Source organism: Gracilinanus agilis, chromosome 4, assembly GCF_016433145.1.
Source record: "Gracilinanus agilis isolate LMUSP501 chromosome 4, AgileGrace, whole genome shotgun sequence".
Lineage (NCBI taxonomy): Eukaryota > Metazoa > Chordata > Mammalia > Didelphimorphia > Didelphidae > Gracilinanus > Gracilinanus agilis.
The window spans coordinates 250,424,538-250,447,187 of NC_058133.1; the positions used below are offsets into that span (position 1 = coordinate 250,424,538).

A 22,650-nucleotide genomic window follows, 5' to 3' on the forward strand; every position below is an offset into this window, starting at 1 on the left:
GGAGGGGGGGTAACTGGGAGATGTGGGGGAGTAGGAGGGAGAGGTGGGGGAGTAGGAAGGACTCTGAGGGGTATAACCCCCTGGTGATCGAGGCTCATAGGCTGGAGATGTTGGTGAATAGCTGGGAGACATGGCACCACCTGTGGAAAAGGAGACAAGATGGGCAATAAGCATGAACAAAATACTGACCCAGAAGAGGTACGTAAAGATCTGAACTTGAATCCTGGAGTGTATACTTACCTGGTGAAGGAATATAAGGGCTCGAAGGGCCTGGAGATCCTGGGGAGCCAGGTGTAGGGGACCAGGCTGGGGAGTAGCCAGGACTAAAGCCACTGGCATCTGATGCAGCACTGGGAGAAAAGCCAGCAGCTCCAGGAGTCATCCCACTCCCTGCATTCAGAGAGGAAAATACCCCAACAAAACTAAAGTTAGGGCCAAAGAGTAAATTCCACACATTCTTCACCCCTCAATCACTGCTTTTGGGCTCCTTTCCTCTCCCAATTACTCCATTTTCATTCTCCCCCAATATCACCCACACCCTAATTCATTCAAAATCAGCCCCTGGTGAACAGTTTTGGCAAGCACGTTTTTATTGGAGATTTGTGCCCTATTGGGACATGCATGGCCTAGAGGGAGGTTCATTCAACTCATTCCTTGGGTTGGGGCTACTCACCAACACTAGGGGACCAGGCTCCATAGGCAGGGGTAGCCCCTTGATTCCAGGGTGTCATAGCTGGAGACATGCCTCCCATGGGACTGGGGGCTGAGCCAAAGAACATGCCAGTAGCTGATAAAAAAAAAACAAACAAACAAAAAACATAATAAAAGTCAGGTTCTGAGGTCCTCCCTTGGGACTTGGGCTTTCTGACCCAATTCCAAATCTCCCAAATCCAAGAATCCTATGGTACCCTACTTGCCCCAAAATACTCACGTCCAGCTGCTCCCAGGCCAGGAATGTTTGTGGGGATCTCCATGCCATACTTGCATTTCTCAGCATCCAATAAAAGGTCAAAGCAGCCTGTGCCAGCAGGGGCCAGTTGGCCCAACATGATGTTTTCGGACACACCCTTCATAGGGTCACTCTCTCCATGAGCTGCAGCTTCCATCAGCACATCCACCTGAGGGAGGACCAGAGAGTTTAAAAAGCTTGGGACATTTAGTATTGTTACAAAGCAGCTTAATAGTCCCCAAGTCCAATCACCCATCCCTAGTCACTGAAGAGACTGAAGAATTAAATGGTTCTCTTCTTCTTTATTCATACCCCTCAATATCTGCAAGGCTTCCTGCCTACCCATTCTTCCACTTTCCCCCAAAAGTATCAGCCATTACCGTCTCTTCAAAGGAACATTTCATGAGGGGTCCTGTGTCTTGCCGGTTGACACCGTGCCTGGTAATGGCCATCAAGTGCCCACGGCAGGTCATGGTATCACAAAGTAGAGCCAAATGTCGGTAGTTGACATAAGAACCATCAAAGGAGATCACATGATACAGTTCCCGCTCTAATGCCTTCCTCACAGCCTCAATGCCCAGAACCTGTGCAAGGCAAGCAGGGAGTTAGGATTCAGAATGCTACACCCTGCTACCCAGCATTTCACTTTTGTCTTTATAGCCCTATTTCCTAGCACAGTGTTTGTGGCATATTGTAGCCAACTAGCTGAATGAATTGGCTCTGCTCTGCTTCTAGACCTACTGAGGATAGATTAGGAGATAACGAGAGACTCAAAATGAAAGGAGAACCCTTTATGGATAATGGGCAGTTAGGTGGCATAGTAGTTAAGAGCACTGAGCTTGGAAAACTCATCTTCTTTAATTCAAATCTGACGTTAGACACTTAAATATTGTGTGACCCTGGGCAAGTCACTTAAACTTGTTTTACTTCAATTCCTAATCTGTAAAATAAGCTGGAGAAATGGTATACCACTCTGGGATCTTTGCCTAGAAAACCCCAAGAAGAGCTTGACACGACTGAAAACAATTAAACAGCAAAATATGAATATAATTAAAAGATAAATGGAATATCAAGCCAGATTCACTGAGGGGTGGATAGACAACACTTGCTCCCTATTTCTCTCTCCTTTTTCTATCAGATCATGAAATGTTTCCCTGAGGCAGAGACATTGTGGAAGTAATGCAAATAAAGGAGGAAGACAAAAAGCATGAAAACCATTCATAACTTGAATAAAAATGAGCTTCAATTGGGCAGCTGGGTAGCTCAGTGGATTGAGAGCCAGGCCTAGAGATGGGAGGTCCTAGGTTCAAATCCAGCCTCAGACACTTCCCAGCTGTATGACCCTGGGCAAGTCACTTGACCCCCATTGCCTACCCTTACCACTCTTCTGCCTAGAAGCCAATACACAGAAGTTAAGGGTTTAAAATTAAAATTTAAATTAAAAAAAAAAAAAAAAAAAAAAAGAGCTTCAATCATTTTTTGGCAAGGAGGAAGAATTAGACTTCAGAATAACATTTCTTCAGCATAACATTCTAATGTAGTTAGGATAACTATGATCATATCCTTCCTAAAAAATCTATGAATACAATCAAGAATTCAAGGCAAACCCAACAGGAGGCTCCTTACCGTGAATATCTCCACGATATCATTGGACGTAGTTCGTACAGGGTCCACATCCTTCTCACTCAATACACGCATCAGACTCACTCCATCTGTTTCTAGAATCCATTCCTGTAATGCCTTGAACTCTCCATCTTCTGTGATGATGATTTTCTTCTTATTGTCTGTTTGGGGCAAGTGCATGTACACCTAGGGAAAAGAGAGGGTGAGATTAGAAGGTGATAGGGAAAGCAAGGGAAACTAATGAGAGATGGTGACTAGAGGTAGTACCTTGCTGATTTGTTCAATACCCTGCAATGTCATATCAGTCAGCATGTTGGACTCAATGCAACGCAGAAAGACGTCATCATCCATCTTATCCACCACTTCCTCTTCCTATGGAGTAAAAAAGGAAAGTTATGTCCAAATTGTTCTGGTATCCTTTCATAGACTTTCATACCCAACTTTCCAAATCTCTGGGCAACCCACAGGTCCGTTAATCTACTTAGGGACCAACATATCCAAGTTCCCTCAATCCTTGTTACCTCCTGCATCTTGTTTTCATCACTGTTCATGATTCGAATCCTGAGAACCAGCTTCTCTGCATTGTCATCATTGAAGATGCAGTTTAAGTCATCACCAAAACCTGTTAATATCAAGTTGTCTTTAAGGTTGAGAGTTCTTCCCACCCCCACGTGCCTTTCCTGTCTGCTCTTCTTGCTTTTATCAACAGACCTCTTTACCCTCCCCAGAGCTGCTGCTGCTTATTTTTTTTTTTAAACCCCTTAACTTCTGTGTATTGGCTCATAGGTGGAAGAGTGGTAAGGGTGGGCAATGGGGGTCAAGTGACTTGTCCAGGGTCACACAGCTGGGAAGTGTCTGAGGCTGGATTTGAACCTAGGACCTCCCGTCTCTAGGCCTGACTCTCAATCCACTGAGCTACCCAGCTGCCCCCCAGAGCTTCTTTAACAGTCATTCCTTTCACTCCTCTTTCTGCCCCTCCTTTCTCATGTCATGTAGAAAACTAGGTCTTTTCTCTTACTTTTAAGAACCCACACCAAGTAACCTGAACAATTAATTGTGAGGAATGGGGCAGAAAATGTTAAGTCTGGAAAAGAGATAGCTGAGGAAGGGATTAAAATCAAATGTTTTTATGGAAATCATAAGAAGGAATGTAAGAGGATGATAAATACCACTCAGACTAGAAGTTAATGTAAGCAGGGCTCCAGAATGTCAAGGACAAGGATGGTGTCTCCCACTCTGATGGCTCTAACCAGACTGCAGATGTCGCATGCCAATTTTCTATGCTCACCTGCATTTATTTTCTCAGCAATCTGTTCCATAGTCAGCTTTCGATCTGTCATGTGCTTACGGTCTAGCTCAACTCGCAGCAGCCAGGGTGAAATTCTGGCAACATCAAAATCAGGCATCTCATAGTAGACATTGACCCATTCCTGATCCTCTGCTACTACTGTGCTCTGGGGATTAGGGTCATAGTAGATAGCAGTGTTAGCTGTCACTTTCCTCAGAGTTGTGTGTTCCAGACGGCACAGGATGTCCTAGGATGCACAAAGTACAGGAACATGGATGATCCTACTGTAACAGAGCTGTGGAACCCAGTTATTTATCACCAATGTGGAAAAAGAGCTGGAGATGAAAGCATCCCAATACCCAAAGCTTAGAAATTTTATTACACTGAACCCATGGCTGAATCTAGCATCAAATTTGATGATAAAGGTCTACAATGGCCACCAATGCTTGGAAAGAATTTCAAATGCCTTCTATAACAGGTAGATTTTGTTATTCCTCTGAGCTGCAGTCAGTGGTTTCCCTGACTTCCCAATCCTACCTTGGCTCTCTCAGCATCACGGGCTGATTGACCCAACAAGAACACAGTAAGAGAGGGTGTCTTGGGCTTTTTAGAAATGTTGATAAGTTCCTTGAGTCGAGGCACACCCAGTGTCACATTCTTGGCTGACACACCAGCATAGTGGAAAGTGTTCAAGGTCATCTGAGTGGCAGGCTCCCCCAAGGACTGGGCTGCTAGAGCTCCCACCATCTCCCCAGGATGGGCCTGGTGGGTAGGAAAAATCAATGTTAACAGAATGAAATATGAAACTAATCTTTATTTCATCTCACCGACAAGTCAAAGAAGATGTAGCTCTCCATTCCCTTCTCCAAACTCTTTAAAAAACTTGGATTGGGAGTCCAGAAAGAACAAAGGGCATAAACAAATCAAAACCTTCATGGATTTTCCCGCAAGCATTCTTCAGTTACAGACTACTTTCTAGCACCTGACATGCATTGCTTGTTTCTGTGTACTGTTCTACTCTTTTATTTAAATCTTCAAGTGCCTATGTGCAAAGCACTGTTGGGGAGTGAGGAAGGGAAAGAGGGAAGAGATGCACACAGTATGTGTGTGATCACAAACGTACAAAGCCATATTATAAATGTACAAAGTTATATTATAAAAAGTTTACCATAGGCCTTCTTTGGACAAAACACATCTCTAAATCTCAGTTTCCTCAACTATTAAACGGGGTTCTATCTAAATATAATAGTTTGTAATGAAAATCAAACAGTGAAGCATTATGCATTTGTAAGCCATTATGAGTTTCTCTAATACAGGTTAAATTTTTGGATCCCAATTCCATATTTTTTCTTAGCATCTAAAATAGTACTCTGCAACGAATCTTCTAACCATGGAAAAATATCCTAAATTTATTAATTAAATAAAATTTTCAAAGATAAAAAATAGTACTTTGCAAGAGTGTGAAACTGTTAAGAGTGGGAATGCAGATCAAAGCATATGATTTTTCACTTTAGTTTATTTGGGTTTTGGTTTTCTATGGTTATTTTCTTACAAAAATGAATAATATGGAAATGTGTTGCATGATAATATACCTATAACCCAGATCAAATTGCTTGCCAGCTCTGGGAAGGGGGAGGGAGACAATTTGGAACATATAACTTTGAATAACATGTGGAAATCTGTTATTACATGTAATTGATAAAAATAAAAATAAAATATCTACAAAGAGAGTGCAGTGCATTAGAAAGGCTTGCTGAGTATGAATCCTATCTATACTTGTATTACACCCTGCTCCTATTATTTTTACCACTGAGATCCTCAGAGTCAGTGCTGGAGGGGCTGTAGAAAGACAGGTACACTAATACACTACTAGTGGAGCTGTAAGCCATTTTGGAAAAAGACCAAAAATGATAAAAATGTTCATATCCCTTGACTCAGGGATCCCACTTGCTAGGTATCTTAAATGTTGTCAAAGATAGGAGGGAAAGGGCCAATTAGACCAAAATATTTAAAGCAGTACTATTCTACATAATCACATCACTTGAGAGGTAGGAGAGGACCTCAGTGGCCATTTAGTCTAACAGGAAGGAATCTCTATTACAACATAGGTAGCAAGTGGTTACTCAGCATCTATTTGAAAACATGAGGAAAGGCAACCACTATCATCTTTGGTAGTAGCCTATTCCCACCTCTAGAGAGTCTGAATTGAATGGAAGGTTTCTCTAACATTTGAGCCCTCTAAGCTCAGAGAATGGTTGCTCCCTCTTGCACATGAAAACCCTTCAAATAATGAAGACAGCAATCACATTCCCTGAGTCTTCTTCTCTAGGATAAACATTCCCAGTTCCTTTAAGCCATTATATTATAAGCTTTTTTTTTTTTTTTAAATTTTAAACCCTTAACTTCTGTGTATTGGCTCCTAGGCAGAAGAGTGGTAACGGTAGGCAATAGGGGTCAAGTGACTTGCCCAGGGTCATGCAGCTGGGAAGTGTCTGAGGCCAGATTTGAACCTAGGACCTCCCATCTCTAGGCCTGACTCTCAATCCACTGAGCTACCCAGCTGCCCCCTTTAATCCATTATATGACATGGACTCAGGCCTTTTCTCATCCTAGCTTTTTAATGTCCTTCTTCAACAGTGGTGTCCAGAACATAGTACTTCAATATGAAATCTGAATAGAGCAGAAAACAGAGGGACCACCATTTCCTCACTGCTGGAAGCTAGGCCTCTTTTTAATGTAGCCTAAGATCAGAGTAACTTTTCTCACTAATATATCACACCACTAATGTGTCTTAGTGAGCTCATATAGCCAACTAAAACCCGTAGATCTTTTCCATATACTTTCACTTGTGATTGATTTCCAATTATAAAACTTTTCATGCATCTCTACAGAATTTCATGTAAATAAATTCAACCCTATGTTTTAGCTTAGCTTGTCTTTTTGATCTATCACTGTAACATAGGAGAGCCATCTCTCCTATTTTAGAATGATTTACAAGTCTGAGAATCATGCCTGGCTTGTTTTTATATATCACTGATAACAATGTTAAGCAGCACAGATCCTGGAGTATACCACTGGAGATCTTCTGCCATATTAACAATGAATCAATAAAAATTACCCTGAGTTTACTACTTCTGAAACCATTTAATTGTGTTATCATCTAGTTGCCGTCTCTCTTCTCCACAGTTTTGCTATTAATCTCTATAGCAGAAGTATCAAAACATGTGACCTGAACCAGATTAAAATGTAACTAGGAAGGGGCAGCTGGGTAGCTCAGTGGATTGAGAGCCATGCCTAGAGACGGGAGGTCCTAGGTTCAAACCCGGCCTCAGCCACTTCCCAGCTGTGTGACCCTGGGCAAGTCACTTGACCCCCATTGCCTACCCTTACCACTCTTCCACCTATGAGACAATACACCGAAGTACAAGGGTTAAAAAAAAAAAAAAAAAAAAAAAATGTAACTAGGAAATATATTAGTGACCCCTTTATCTATTTGAGTAAATTTTTTTTCAGGAACTGAAGTCCAGTTTTTTGGTCTCTTAATTAATAGACTCTGCTGCTTTCCTTATTTTTGGAAATTAGAATGTTTGCCCTTTTTCAATCTTTTTTTTTTTTTTAAACCCTAATATCTTTTATATATATCCTTCTGTATTAATTTTTTTTTATTTTTGTTATAGGGCTAGGCAATGGGAGTCAAGTGACCTGCCCAGGGTCACACAGCTAGGAAGTGTCTGAGGCCGGATTTGAACCCAGGACCTCCTGTCTCTAGGCCTGGCTCTCAATCCACTGAGCCATCCAGCTGCCCCCTCCCCCCCTTTTTCAATCTTGAGGCACACCTTTCCTGTTTTCCATGCTCTTTCAAATATTACTAAGTGTAATTTAGCAATCCCGTGTACCACTTCTTTTAGTATATAATATGTACTTGACTTGGGCCAGAGGTCTTAAATATATCAAAGGCAGCTGGGTACTCTCACTTGAGCCTTACTATCTTTGTTGCCAACTCATTAACCATTTTTGTTCTGTCATTTCCCTGTAAAGAGTCATTTTCTTTAGCAGAGAAAGCAAGCAAAATAAAAATGGAGCCATTCACCCCAAACAAGTTGCATTATTCTCCCCTAGGCCATATGCTCTCCCTATGCAACTCTCTCCTCCCCATCCTTCCCCCAATGCAACTTTAACTCCTATCCAACTGGTCTTTGTCTCTGGTTCCTATAGCCAGTATGTTCATCCTTGGTTATATGACCTGGTTTTCATCTTCTATGTGTCTTTAAAAAATCTATGTTAGTTATTTAGTTTCTGTACATTCACATGAAGTTTCTTCAGATAAAATCTATTTTTCCTTCCTAATTGTTTCCCTATGTTTTCAGAATTTTATTCTTGATTATATCCCATCTGCCACAGGCTAAATTCCTTTTATTTTATTTTAAAACCCTTAATTTCTGTGTATTGGCTTATAGGTGGAAGAGTGGTAAGGGTGGGCAGTGGGGGTCAAATGACTTGCCCAGGGTCACACAGCTGGGAAGTGTCTGAGGCCAGATTTGAACCTAGGACCTCCTGTCTCTAGGCCTGACTCTCAATCCATTGAGCTACCCAGCTGCCCCTTCACAGGCTAAATTCACTGGAGAATTTTAATCCATGAGCTCCTATCTATGCTCAGGACTCTCTTATATTTGCTTTCCCCAAATTTAAGGTATATGGTCAAATTATTCCCAAATTTCCTTTCCTCTATCACAAATTCTAGAAGGTGGTATTGGTCATTTACATCCCAGCAAACAGGTACTTCCTGTTAAAGAATCAGAATTTCTCCTTGTTGGTTCTATCTCTTTTTGAAAGGTGAAATCATCTGTAGTAGTAAAGAACTGGAACAAAACAGAAGTCTATCAACGGAGGAATGGCTCAATAAATTCTGACACATGAATGTAAAAGATTAATGAGCCAAATGTGAAATGATGTATATATGGAATAGAAGTATACATGATGTGAACTGATGAAAAATCATATACTGTATACAAAGAAAAGTATAAATGGAAAAGAAAAAAAATTCAAATGGAATGATACATAATTTTAATGACCAAATCTTGTTCAGAAGTGATGTGAGAACATCTTCTTCCCCTCTCTGCAGAGATGAGAGGACTATGCATGTGGCACAATTAATACACTGTTGGACTTCAATATGATGGGTTAGTTTTACTGAACTATTTTTCTTTCTTTCTTTTTCTCCTCAAAAAGAGTATTCATGTGTGTGTGTGTGTGTGTGTGTGTGTGTGTGTGTGTGTGTGTGTGTGTGTGTGTGTGTGTGTGTGTGTGTGTGTGTGTGTGTGTACGCATGCCCCCTCTGGTTGGGGGAGGCTAGAATAATATTTTGGGAAATCAAGGTGATGTAAAAACAAAAGATTTCAACTTCTAGAAAAATCCTTAAAAGGACAAGTTTGTCCTAGGAATCCCCAAAGAGGATGACTGTGGGAAGAGGTGTAGTACTCACAATAGCCTGGTTGAATTTGGACTCTATCTCCCCTAGTAACCAATCAAAGGCTTCTCCACTCAGTCTGAACTCCTCTGCCATGCGTCTTGAGCATAGAGTGGATCGTAGGTGAATATTGAAGAGCAGAGTGGCATTTTCCTGTGCCTGACGGCTCAGAGGGTCTTCTCCATTGACAATCACCAATTTCTTACTCAACTCTTTCACACCTGAAGTAAGGAATAAGAGAGAAAATCAGGACAGACTGGAATGCCCCCCTCCTTCAGCCTCAGTCCAACTTATTTACCTCTGCTCCCTCCATTTTTTCAAGAGTCCAAGCAAGGGATCTGAACTTGCTACTCACCATCTACAACCTTGATAGGGTGCAGGTCAGAGGGAAGTCGGGGGTTGATGTGAAAGATTTTCTGGGCATTCCAAATCATACGCAGTAAGTTACAGGGGAGAACCACCTATGGAGACAGGAGTGGTAACAGGATTGCCAATGAACTGAGCTGAGGCTAAATGCCAGTCCCAAGCCAGGTTCCTTTGTGTCATATTTCCTCATTCCTACCTCTGGTCTCACCAAGTCTGCCATAAAGCCTTATCATACCTTGCTATCTCCAGTAGGGAAGATGACTCTAAGCACTTCTCTGTCCTCACGCATTCGTTCAAATTCACGTTCCAGCTCATTTTGGATGTGGGCATTACTCAGCACATCCTTCACTAATTCTTCCTGCAGAGTGCGTCGCAATGCTCGCTCATTGGTGTAGTCAAAACGAAACCTGTGCAACAGGACCAAAGACAGAGAGAAATTGATGTACCCTAGAGTCTGAGGAGCCAGAGGCTGAACCACCAGGACAGATCATCAATGTCCTGTGTGATCACTGAGCAAATCACTTTGCCTCTGTTAAATACAAGTTTGTCGATCAGCATTTTTCTAACACACAGTAATGGGTTAGCCATATGAAAGTGAGCCATAAAGAATGAGGTATGATAACCTAGGATGCCACAAGGAAGTTAGAGAGGGAAAGGAAAGACAAGTACAAAAATATTCATAATAGTACTTTTCATCATAGCAAATAAGTGAAAATAAAGTATATGCCCATTACCTGGGAAACAAATTATGGTATTGGGATGTGATAGAATATTGCACTGTAAGAAATTAAAGTAAGCTCGCAAGCTCCCATAGAGAGAGTGAGCAGAACCAAGACAACCACAGCAACATAAAGGAAATCAACTCGGAGGCTTTAGAACTATTATCAATAAAGCAGATAAATAATCTTGACTTCAGAAGACTGAGCATGCTTCCTACCTTCTTGCAAAAAGGTGACAAGACATGGAATGAGATACATCTTCAGATTGGGCCTATTATTTTGTTGGCATGGGGAGCCTTCAGAGTGAGGAAATTCCCTCTACCAATGCAGAATGAAACTTTTTCTACAACTTAGATTCTCAAGAAGATACTATAGGGAAATCCCAGTCCCCAGTGTTAGGAACAAGGCTTGAATCCAGGTCTTCCTGGCTCTGAGGTTAGCTCCACCACATCATGCTATCTCTAATGATCATAGTGATAGTAGTGAAAAAAAAATTTAGAAAGAGAATGCCAGTGACATTAAAAAGTTCAGAAAAGTGAGAATTTATTCATAAAGAAAGATGAAACAGGAGTTTTGTTAATATTGTTAAAATACCTTAAAAGATCAGGCTGTTTCATATACAATTTACTTTTCTGTTATTCTTTGTATGTTAAAATGTTCATGTTTGTTTAAATTCAAAATCAAAGAAAAATTTAAAGGCATCGTACAAGAAAGAGCAAGTATTGTTTCATTCCATATGTAGTTCTCAATACTCTGCCACCCCTAAGACCTTTGCTTACTCACTTTTTTTCAAAGGCCTTATTGGAAGGCTTGAGAGTTGCCAGGTTTTGGAACTCTACGCTTTCACCAGCCAGTCCATCTTCCCCATAACGTAGTTGTACCACCTGGTTGATGGAGTTGCGCACTGTTGCATCATATTTCACCATCACAGACTCCATCGATTTGATGAGACGTCTCTGGATATAGCCTGAGAAGGATGTGATGCCACAAGGCAAGCTTGAGGCAGAACTACAACTCCCAGCCTATGTGCTAGGGATTTATTTGTCAGTAGTCCCAGGGGTTAGAAGTACCTCCATTGCATCTTTCTAATAGACTGAGACCGAATCTCTAGAAGGTAGATGATAACTAGAATAAATCTCCCAAATACCTCTGGTATAAAGTATATTTAACCTCAACTCTTCCCAAATTAACAAAAAGGGAACATTTCTGCTTTATATTGTTATATGAGACTCATGGTCAAGTGATATAGCAATAGCTTCAAGCAGCCTCTGAAAATTTTTGCATGGGCTGCTGAGGATGGGGAAAAAAACTAAATTTCATCATGAGGGAACCATAATTCTCAGTTCTACCCAAGATTTCTGGATTAGGTGAAGGCCTCACCAGTTTCAGCTGTCTTGACAGCAGTGTCAATAAGCCCTTCACGCCCACCCATGGCATGGAAGAAGAACTCGGTGGGTGTGAGACCAGCCAAATAGGAATTCTCCACAAAACCTCGGCTCTCAGGACCATAATCATCTTTGATGAAGTGGGGCAGGGTCCGGTGTTTGAAGCCGAAGGGAATCCGCTTGCCTTCTACATTCTGCTGTCCCACAACTGCAATAACCTAAAGGTTGGGGGGGGGGGGGGAAAGTGAGATTAGATCTAGCATCCTTCTTTTAAGAATAAGGATCTTTTGCCTCCATCTTTAGCCCTAACTCTCTCTCTTCTACTCCCACCTGCCTGGGTTCTCTTTTCCCTAATAGCAATATAGTCCCATTATCTATAAAGGGGAAAAAACCCAAAAACATTCCCTTACCTGAGAGATATTGATTTTAGAACCTTTAGCCCCTGATACCACCATGGACTTGAAATTGTTGTACTCAGACAGGGACTTCTGGGCAGAGGAGCCAGTCTTGTCTCTTGCATCATTGAGGATTCTGTTCACCTGGTTCTCAAATGTCTGGCGAAGGGTGTTTCCTGGGGTTGGTTCCAGTTCATTGTTATGTGCCTTCTCGATCACCTACGGAAATTTTTTTTAGGAGGTAAGGGAAGAGAGGGACATAGAATAAAGAGATGTCTTGGGTATAAAAAACCAGCTCCTACTTTCCCATATCTTTTCCTTCCTTCTTTTTCTCCTTTAACCTCTTTTTTAACCTCTTTAATGTGTAACATTCCTGTCATTTTCACAAAGACTTCTTTCTTTGATATCTCCTTCTCCACTCACCTCAATTACATCTTGCTTGGCTTTCTTGATGGTGTTCTGAATGTCCTGGTAGGTCTTGGCATCAGCAATGGAGTCCCCAATGCCAATGGTATGACCTAGGATTCATGATTAATATCAGAGACAGTTTCCCCACTATCTCCGTGCAGTAGAGATAAGCTATCCAGTCTGAGGAATCAGTATGGAAGACCCTGTAAGATGCTGGGTGGGTATGAAACCCAGAAAAAGCCAAGAAGTGTGTAAAAAGAACTAGCGGCAAGGAGAGACAGCATTAGATAAAAAAAGCAATGGTTGGGGCACTGCCTCTCTTCCCCCATTCTCACCTTCTATGAGAAGCCAGTTATTGATGACTGTCTGAATGTTGGAGTAAAAGAGACGGGTAGTGTCATGGCCCATCTCAAGGTATGAGATATGGACAAGTGAGCCAGCTGATGTACCTAGAGACTTCTTGCACAGAATACCCATGATCAGCTCCCCATTCTCCACTACCACCTAGGAACAAAGCAGTTATTTGGCAATTTGGTCCACTGTATTTTCAAGTCCCACACCTTTCATGAATCTTGGCTTTTGGTTCCCACCTTGGTGTCTCCTGGAGAGATGTGCTTATAAGGGCCACTGTCTTCATCATCAGGATGAGTGCTGTGGGTTCTGATACAGTTGATGTGCCCAGGCACAATAAGGGAGAAGATCTGTTTTCCTGTCCACAAAGGTCGGGGTTTCAGTATGGCTGGTTGGGGTACCTTCCCATCCCATGTTGAAAGGAACATTAATAGGTTCATCACTTCACCCTGTGGGAGAAAAGGGAAGATTCAAGCTCTGTGCAAAGCCTTAGTCTATAGGTCTAGACCCCGTGAGGTTTGCCCCAAATTCTTGGGCCTTTCAACTTCACCAAAAGCAGAAAACCTAACCAATGGCAGGAATAAGAATTAATCAATGCCAACTGACCAAAAAAACCCAAAAAACAAATAAGAGGAAGAAGAAGAGAAGAACATAGCTTTGAGCCCAAACTCAATACAACTCTCCTAAATCCAGGCCTTATACTTCCAAAACAGCTCACCCTCTCTAGGAAGACATCTCTCTTGGTGAACTTTCGCACGGCAGTAAGTGTATCCTGGACAATGCCCATGACTGGCCGGTTGCTCTGGGGTGTAACGATCATTCGGGGCACCATGGCCAGTTCCTGGATCTCTGCTCTGGTCTCTAGAGACTGGGGTAAATGCAGGTTCATCTCGTCCCCATCAAAGTCTGCATTATAGGGTGTTGTCACACTAGGAAAACATGTATGCAATATTTGGATTAGGACCTAACCAAAGTACTCTAGCCCTCTTTTCACCAGTCCTAATTTCTCTCAGGGACTCAAGTGTGTTATCCTTGGACTGACCTGAGATTTAGGCGGAAAGTGGACCAAGGCAAGATGCGAACCCTATGACCCATCATGGACATCTTGTGCAATGTTGGCTGCCGGTTGAAAATGACAATGTCCCCATCACACATATGACGCTCTACCTGAGGAAGAAGGGAAATGTCAATAAAACAATATTGTTTCTATTTTGCAATCCCAGGTCTTATATGTTTTCTCTGTCCTACTTTCTTCAGCTGTTTTCTTGATCCATACCACTCATTACCACAAACCTACTGTCGAATGCTAATTGCTTCTAGTATGCTCTGGTTCATAGGTGAGGGTAGCACAAAATAGTTTCTCAAAAACTTTCTAACACTATGAACTATGGAAAATAAGAGCCATACTTTATGAATTATTTCACACGGTAGTAAGTATATCTTGGACAATGCCCATGACTGGCCAGTTGTTCTGGGGTGTAAAAATCATTCTGGGCAAAAGGAAAAGGACAGAGGCATTTGACCAAGTACCTTGTAGCCAGTTTGCAGGTGAAGGTCACTAGGCTTGGGGTGGAAGCGCAGATCAATGCGGTCACCATTATCTCGGATGATATACTTGGCTCCAGGGTACTGGCTGTTTCCCCTTCGAACCAGTTCTTGAAGCCTAAGCACAGGGGAAGATATGGCTCAAAATCTAATGTCTTCTCTGTTCTCTCTTTTTACCAAAAGAAACTTCTCTTTCTTTCCTAAGGATAGCTGTATCCTCTGAAAGGGGAAAGAGCATCACTAATGCCTCCTTAATTCCATGCCCTCCCCCTCTCTCCTTACAAAGCACACTACATTATTCATTTTTGACACTGAAAGGTTGCCCAACATTTTCCTAACTGTTTCTCTTACAGGACCCATGATCCCAATCTCCCATGGCTCCTATGGTCACACCTGTCAATGTTGAAAGGGGTGACAATTTCCGCAAAGGTCATGTTGGCGGCAATAGAACGAGGCACACCCACTTGGTCGATGGAAAGGTTAGGATCAGGTGTGATGACTGTACGGGCTGAGAAGTCTACCCGCTTGCCCATCAGATTACCACGAACTCGACCTTCTTTGCCCTTCAACCGCTGTTTCAAGGACTTGAGGGGCCTACCTGACTTCTGCATGGCCTGAGGGGAGAAGATCAAAGTGGGAGAACAAATTCAGCAATCCTTATGACCTCTTAGTTCCTACTTCCTAGAAACTTCTGCTCTATGCTTCTTCCCTCTGCTACTTTCACCTTCTAAGAACTCTTCCACTCTTTCCATCCAGTCATTCCTGAATTCCCAAGATCTTGGATGTGCTCCACTCACCCTGGGCAGCCCAGGTAGCTCATTATCCACCATGGTGGCCACATGGAACTGCAGCAGCTTCACATCCTCAGCAATCACATGAGCAGCAGCACCGTTCTGCTCATTCCGCCGCAGCTGGTTGTTGATCTTCACAATGTCAGCTAACTTGTGTGTCAGGTCATCCTGGGAAGAAGAGAAGCTACAAGCTTCAGGCTTAAGGGGATTCAGGCATGGATGGACTCTCCCACCATCCCTTTTCTCCTCCCCATTCCTGGATGCCCTTTAACCCTCTGACCTGGTTACGGGCAGAGCCCTGCATGACAACAGCAGGCCGCACAGAGAGAGGGGGCACAGGGAGAACAGTGACAATCATCCACTCGGGCCGAGCATAACGTGGCTCCATTCCCAATACAAAACACTCCTCATCAGAGATGCGCTTGAAAATTTCATGTACTCGCTCAGGACTTAGTAAGATTTTCTTTTCCTGTGAGTCTTCATTGACATGTTTCCACTCTGCATACAGTTCCAATCCTGTGCGCCGAATCCGAGGCTGGTATCTTCCACATCCACCATGGCCCTGCAGGGGGAAAGGGCAGTAAAATGGGTCAGAACCATGAAGTACTAACCATTCTGGCTTTTTTCTCTAGAGCTCTGGCTATCTCATTTTGTCCCTCCCTTTCCCCTCCTTCTTGGATCTGTCCTTCCCTTATTCCTCATTCTCAACCTTCACCTCCTCCACATGTAGCTAGATCCCCATCTCTTTCCCAAATTCCCTTTCTTCCCTCAGGGTCTCCAGAAAGCAGCTGTTACCTTTTCTTTGGTTAGATCCTCATCACCTTCAGGCTGCTCAACCCCAAACTTGTTGTCCATTTCCTCACCTCCCTCGCAAATATTCTTGCCTTTGCAGAGGTCATAGACGTGGGTGAGTCGTTTCTTTGGTTGTCCTTTTGACTTACCCAGTATATCTTTGATTTTTGGATTGTTCTGAGGGTGAAAGAGTAGGGAGGTCAATTGGCTGCACTGCCAATTATCCTTCCCTGCTCCTGCCTCTGAGCCCACTCCACTACTCACTGAGTCCACAAGCAACTTGGAACAGAAGAAGCAGACACAGCGCAGAACTTTCATTGTCTTCACCAAGAAACCCACATGGAACACAGGCTTAGCCAGCTCAATGTGTCCAAAGTGGCCAGGACATTCAGTCATGTTCCCTGCAGGACCAGATAAATTCAGCCTTTAAATTCTCACTCTTTTCAGAGGTTTCCAGACCCTCAGCTGTTATTTTTCCCAATGACCCAAAATACAATCCACTAAGGCCCTTTTCCTTTTAACACCTAGATCCTAATATTTTGGAACTTGCCTGCACATGTCTGACAGCGGCCTGTTCGCTCAATGACTCCTTGCCTAGGATCCATCAGTCCCCCAAGCTTGGGGCGCCCCCCCTCTGTTGTCTCAGGGTACTTGATACCACCTTCTGTCACAGACATCCGTTTCTGTGGGAAGGAAGAGAGAAAAATAATAACTAATTAGTATGTCCTAATTCTGGAGTTCCTAAAGTAGGGGTGAGTAGATGTATCAATACACAAAATTCTATATTAGACTTCAGAATAAAGAGGACCTGAGAGGAATAAGTAATTATTAAGCAATTACTATATGCAAAGCACATAAAAAGAACAAAAACTGGTTTAAAAAAGTCTTAAACCTTTGTTTTTGAAAGGGGTCTCAATGAAATCCAAGCCACAGGCTCTTTTAGTCACTGTTTATTTAAACCAGAAGGCTTAGAATATAACAACCTATGCACTTGGCCCCAAGAATTATCACAGTTTAGGGATAAGAAAACTGTTGGGGTTTTTCCCTCTGTAACTCTGAGCTTGGCTATAGGTGACTCTGCTCCCTTCTGCTTGCTCCCCCTCCCCCCATTCCATTGCCTAAACACATGCAGAGTTCCCCCCAATTCTAAACAAAAACCTTTCCTGAACTCTTCCATTCCCACCCTTTAACCATCCTCCTCCTCCCTTTCACAGAGTAAGCCATTCAAATATACAAAGTAAATATTTAAAAATAAATATGATGTAGTGGAAAGAACTTGGGACCTAAATAGGAGATTCAGATGAGAATTCTGCTTTTCACACTTATTGGTTTTGGGATTTTTACTTACTCTAAAGCCTGTTTTCTCATTTGTAAAACAAGGATATTTGTTGTAAATTTAGCTCAGAAGGTTGTTCTAAGAATCAAATGAAATAATTAAGCATCTCACAAAGCACATGTTAGAAACTACTTGGTGACCAAAAAAAAAAACAAACAACACAATACAAAACAAAAAGCTTGAAGCTCATGGGGAACTTGTTTCTATTCCAACAGGAGAGATAACATATACATGTAGAAATTATACAGAATAAATACAAACAGTTAAATATTATGTAAACAACGGTTTCTTTTTACACACACCTCCTTCAGGAAAAACCATCTACTCATGGTCTCCACTTGCCTAAAATAGCTATTCGCAGGTCTTCAACAGCTTAAACACAAATCTAATGGACCCTGGGCAGTCTGATTTGTTTCTGGCTCTGATTTTGTCTTCTGCAAATATGACTTTGGCAGTCATTTCGTAATCTTGGACAGGATGAAGGTTTCCCTTTTAAAATTTTACCTGTTTATGCAAGCATTTATCTCTCTTCCATATCCCCCACTAAACAATTTTAATGAAAAAGCAAACCCTTAAAACAAATATGCCAAGTACAGCAAAATATACAAAGGATATTCTTTAATAATAATTTTAAGTAATAAAATTCTTTCCGCATTACAGGAGATTGATTAATGTTTCATCATCAGTCCTCTGGACTTTTGGTTTATCACTACATTCATCAGTTCTCAAGACCTTCCTTCCTTCCTTCTAATTTATTAAACCCTTAACTTCTGTGTATTGACTTATAGGTGGAAGAGTGGTAAGAGAGGCAATGGGGGTCAAGTGACTTGCCCAGGGTCACACAGCTGGGAAGTGTCTGAGGCTGGATTTGAACCTAGGACCTCCCGTCTCTAGGCCTGGCTCTCAATCCACTGAGCTACCCAGCTGCCCCCCTTTCTTTCTTTTAAGTCTTTTCCCAGTTTTTGGCTACTATGGAGAGAGCTGCTGAAAATATTTTTCTACATATGGATCCCTTTCCTTTGATATCTTTGAGGTGTAAGTCAAATGATGGTACAATTGAGTTAAAATTTAGTAGCTTTGGGAGCATAGTTCCAAAAATGAACATTCTACAATGTCTCTATAATTCCACAAACGATGTACCAATATGCTTTTTCCCCCTGTAACCCTTCTAACATTTATCATTTTTGATATGGGTAGAACCTTAAATTTCTTCCTTTGGAAAATGTGTTCCAAGATAGTTCTCAGATGAAGAAATTAAAACTATGGTTACATGAAAAAAAAAATGCTCCAAGTCACTATTGATACCACCTCACACCTATCAGATTGGCTAATATAGCCAAAAAAGGAAAATGAGAAATGTTAGAAGGATATGGGAAAACTGAGACTCTCCTGTTGGTGGAGTGCCAGGGGTCGTGGAGCTTTGAACTGATAAAACCATTCTGGAGAACAATCTGGAACAGTGCCTTAAAGGGCCATAAAACTGCATATCCCTTGACCTAGCAATACCACTACTGAGGTTTGTGTCCCAAAGAGATCAAAGATAGGAGAAAAGGCTCTATGTATACAAAAATATTTATAGCAGCTCTTTTCATAGTGGCAAAGAATTGGAAACGGAGAGGATATCCACCAATTGGGGAATGGCTGCACAAGTTGTGGTATATTGTTGTAATGGAATACTACTATGCCCTAAGAAATGGCAAACAGGATGAGTTGAGAAAAATCTGGAAAAACATGAATCGATGTAAAGTGAGCAGAACCAGAACCAGCAGAATACTATATATAATAGAAATACTGTACAATGACCACAATAGTGAAAGACTATTATTATCAGTAACAAAAGGATCCAAGATAATCTTCCCAAGGAAGGCATGATGAAAAATGCTGTCCATAGCTAGCCACAGAAGGAACTGTCAAGAGTCTAAATGCAGATTGAAGCACACCATTTTCCACTTTTATTTACTTCATGAGTTTTTTCTTGTATGTGCAATATATGTCTTCTTTTATAGCATGAGGAATATGGAAATATGCATTGCATGACAGCACTGGTATAACCTATATTGAATTACTACCTTAGGAGGTGGGAAGAGATCCAAAATTTGTTTCTATGTGTAATTAAAAAAAAAAAAAAAGAAAAAGAAACAAAAAGAGAAATGCCTGTACATCTCCTTTGGCCATTTATATATTGGAAAATTGTCCTTACTCTTTTAAAACTTGAATCCATTCTTTATACTGGGCATACACATAAAAATTACATACATCATACTAATCTATAACTGTGACATCTATACTTTAAAAAAATAAGCTAAGTGGTTATCAACAAGCAAAGTGTATACATATTTTGGGAGGACATCCACTTTTTCAGGGTAGGAGGCTGACTTATCTTGGATAAGAGACAATCATCAGATGTTGCCAAGACTGTTCCCCAGGTATCTGCTTTTCTTTTAATTTTAACTGCATTTAATTTGTGACAAAACTCTAAAATTGTATATAATCAAAAGTGTCTGTTTTATCTTCTATGATCTTCTCTATTACTTGCTGGTCGTTAACTCTTGCCCTATCCACAGGGCAAGACAATTTCTTCCTTGTACCTCTCATCTGTTATCTTTTGTGTTCATCATTTATTAATTTTGAGTTTGTTGGCATACAGCATGAAATATTAATCTACTCATAATTTCTAAAAAACCACATTTCAGTTTTCCTAGCAGATTCTGGTCAAATACAAAGTCTTTACACCAGTAACAGGGGTCTTTAGGTTTATCAAACATAATACTACTGTACTCATTTGTTTTCATATTAGGTAATTAATGTTCACTGATCTATCACTTTATTTCTTAACCAATATCAAATCATTTTAATGATTACTGATTTGTAGTATAGTTTGAGATCAGGTATTGCTGGGTTTACTTCATAATTTTTTTCATTATAACTCTTACTATTTTTGACCTTTTGTTCCTCCATATAAATTTCATTATTATTTCTTTTCTCTCTATAAAGTAATTCTTTGATAGTCTGATTGCCACGGCACTGAATAAGCAAACGAATTTTGGCAGTATTTTCGTTTTTATCATATTGGCTTGACTTAATCATAAATAATTAATATTTTCTCCAATTATCTGAATCCATCTTTATTTCTGAATAATTTCATAGCTGGATTCATATAGTTAGTTCCTGGGCATGTCTTGGTGGATATGTTCCCCAATCTTTTATATTTTTAGTTATTTTTTTTTTCTTGTTGAGTTTTTCTGGTAACTTGTTTTATTTTAGTTCTCTTTAGAAATATTTAAGTAAACTGTCTCATCATCTGCAAAAAGCGATCATTTTGTTCCCTCTTTATCCATGATATTCCTTGATATCTTTTTTTATCTTATTGCTATATTTAATACTACTAAACAGATAACTGCCATACTTCCCTTACTTGTGATCTTATTTCAAAAGCCTCTAACTTCTCCCCATTATATGTAATATTTGCCCACAGTTTTAAATATTATTTACTATATTAAAGAAATCTTATTCTTATGAGCCTAGTGTTTTTGTTTGTTTGTTTTTAAACCCTTAACTTCTGTGTATTGGCTCCTTGGTGGAAGAGTGGTAAGGGTGGGCAATGGGGGGTCAAGTGACTTGCCCAGGGTCACACAGCTGGGAAGTGTCTGAGGTCGGATTTGAACTTAGGACCTCCTGTCTCTAGGCCTGGCTCTCAATCCACTGAACTACCCAGCTGCCCTGAGCCTAGTATTTTAAAATAGAAATAGGTGCTGGAAGCTTTCTAAAAGTCAAGTGTATAATAATATAATCATTCAGTTTTTATTATTTATTAATTTTTTCCCCTTTATGTTGAACCAATTCTGAATTCCAGGTATAAATGCAGGCCAATCATACTGTATAACCTAATAAACTTGTAGCCTATTTGCTAATATCTAATTAAAAAATTTGAGTTAATACTCATTAGAATTATTGTTAGGGTTTTATTTGTTTTGTTTCTCACTGGTTTAGGTATCAAGAATATATTTATAACAGGAGACAGCAAGAGTATATTCTCTTACAGCAAAAAGTTTATGTAATATTGGAATTATTCTTAAACCTTCTGATAGAATATATTTGTAAATACATGTGATCCTGGAGTTTTTTTCCTTTGAGACTTTCTTGTTTTGTTAACCTGAGTACTTTAAATTTTAAGTATGCATTTATTTTCCCCTAAGGGATGAGTTTCATTAGCATGTAACTGAAGAAGCTTTTCTGACAATTTCATTTCCTCTTCAATTGTTGTGAATTGCCCCTTTTCTACTCATGTTACACTGTTTTTTTCTCTCTTTAAAAAAAATCGGATTAACTTAATCGATTTTTATTAGGTTCTATTTTCTATTCCCCAAATTGATTTTATTTCTTAAAAACCTTTACTTTCTGTCTTAGCAACAACTCTGACAGAAGGGCAATGTCAGGCAAATGAGGTCACACAAAGCTGTCTGAGGTCAAATTTGAACCTAGGTCTGCCGGACTCCAGGCCTGGAGCTCAATCCACTGTGCTACCCACCTATTGGCCCAAAAGCACTTAAAAAAAAAAATCAATTCAATGGGATTTTGGCTTTCGATTTTATTATCTCTTCATTAATTTTCAGAATTTCCACTTTTTTGCTTAATTGAAGGGTTTTGATTTCTTGTTCAGGTTTTTTTCAAGTTGTCTGCTCAAATCATTGATTTATTCTTTATCTCTTTTCTGAATGAAACTTGAGATACAAGATTTGCCCGAATAATTGTTTTAGCAGTATCCCTTGTTATATCCTTAAGTTTTTTTTTTTTTTTTTTTTAAACTCTTACCTTCCACCTTAGAATCAATACTGTGTATTGGTTCCAAGACAGAAGAATGGTAAGGGCTAAGCAATGAGGGTTAAGTGACTTGCCCAGGGTCACTGAGCTGTAAGTGTCTAGAGGCCATATTTGAAGCTAGCCTTGGCTCTTAATCCACTGAGCTACCCAGCTGCCCCCTCCACTCCTACAAGTTTTAGTATGTCTAATTATTGTCATTTTCTTCCTGATTTTTCTACTATTTCCTGTTTCTTACTGGTTCTGGATCCACCGGTTCTTCAGAATGATGTTTAATTTTCAGTTACTTTAAAATTCTGCATTTAAGGACATTATAACTGAGTTATGAGCAATAAATTATATATTTAGGATTTTTACTTTTTTACATTTTTATGTCCCAAAACAATATCAATTTTTCAAAGGCACAATAAGAAAGCT

The 22,650-nt window shown here is 40.5% G+C and overlaps 1 protein-coding gene across 1 annotated transcript in view; it reads right to left on the reverse strand.

The window, feature by feature from the left end:
• The window catches only part of POLR2A (RNA polymerase II subunit A), a 33,390-nt gene that overhangs the window by 1,600 nt on the left and 9,140 nt on the right, over window positions 1-22,650 (reverse strand). The window contains exons 2-29 of the mRNA XM_044675228.1: window positions 16,630-16,762; window positions 16,344-16,480; window positions 16,083-16,256; window positions 15,568-15,849; window positions 15,294-15,455; window positions 14,890-15,110; window positions 14,482-14,614; window positions 13,994-14,118; window positions 13,670-13,880; window positions 13,191-13,400; window positions 12,936-13,104; window positions 12,616-12,710; window positions 12,208-12,411; window positions 11,793-12,015; window positions 11,196-11,379; window positions 9,929-10,100; window positions 9,683-9,788; window positions 9,343-9,548; window positions 4,398-4,622; window positions 3,861-4,107; window positions 3,094-3,194; window positions 2,840-2,944; window positions 2,576-2,758; window positions 1,330-1,533; window positions 932-1,118; window positions 674-787; window positions 241-390; window positions 6-140 (exon numbers count right to left, since the gene is read on the reverse strand). Coding sequence (XP_044531163.1) covers window positions 6-140; window positions 241-390; window positions 674-787; window positions 932-1,118; window positions 1,330-1,533; window positions 2,576-2,758; window positions 2,840-2,944; window positions 3,094-3,194; window positions 3,861-4,107; window positions 4,398-4,622; window positions 9,343-9,548; window positions 9,683-9,788; window positions 9,929-10,100; window positions 11,196-11,379; window positions 11,793-12,015; window positions 12,208-12,411; window positions 12,616-12,710; window positions 12,936-13,104; window positions 13,191-13,400; window positions 13,670-13,880; window positions 13,994-14,118; window positions 14,482-14,614; window positions 14,890-15,110; window positions 15,294-15,455; window positions 15,568-15,849; window positions 16,083-16,256; window positions 16,344-16,480; window positions 16,630-16,762 — 4,798 coding nt within the window. The remainder of the gene's footprint in view (window positions 1-5; window positions 141-240; window positions 391-673; window positions 788-931; window positions 1,119-1,329; window positions 1,534-2,575; window positions 2,759-2,839; window positions 2,945-3,093; window positions 3,195-3,860; window positions 4,108-4,397; window positions 4,623-9,342; window positions 9,549-9,682; window positions 9,789-9,928; window positions 10,101-11,195; window positions 11,380-11,792; window positions 12,016-12,207; window positions 12,412-12,615; window positions 12,711-12,935; window positions 13,105-13,190; window positions 13,401-13,669; window positions 13,881-13,993; window positions 14,119-14,481; window positions 14,615-14,889; window positions 15,111-15,293; window positions 15,456-15,567; window positions 15,850-16,082; window positions 16,257-16,343; window positions 16,481-16,629; window positions 16,763-22,650) is intronic.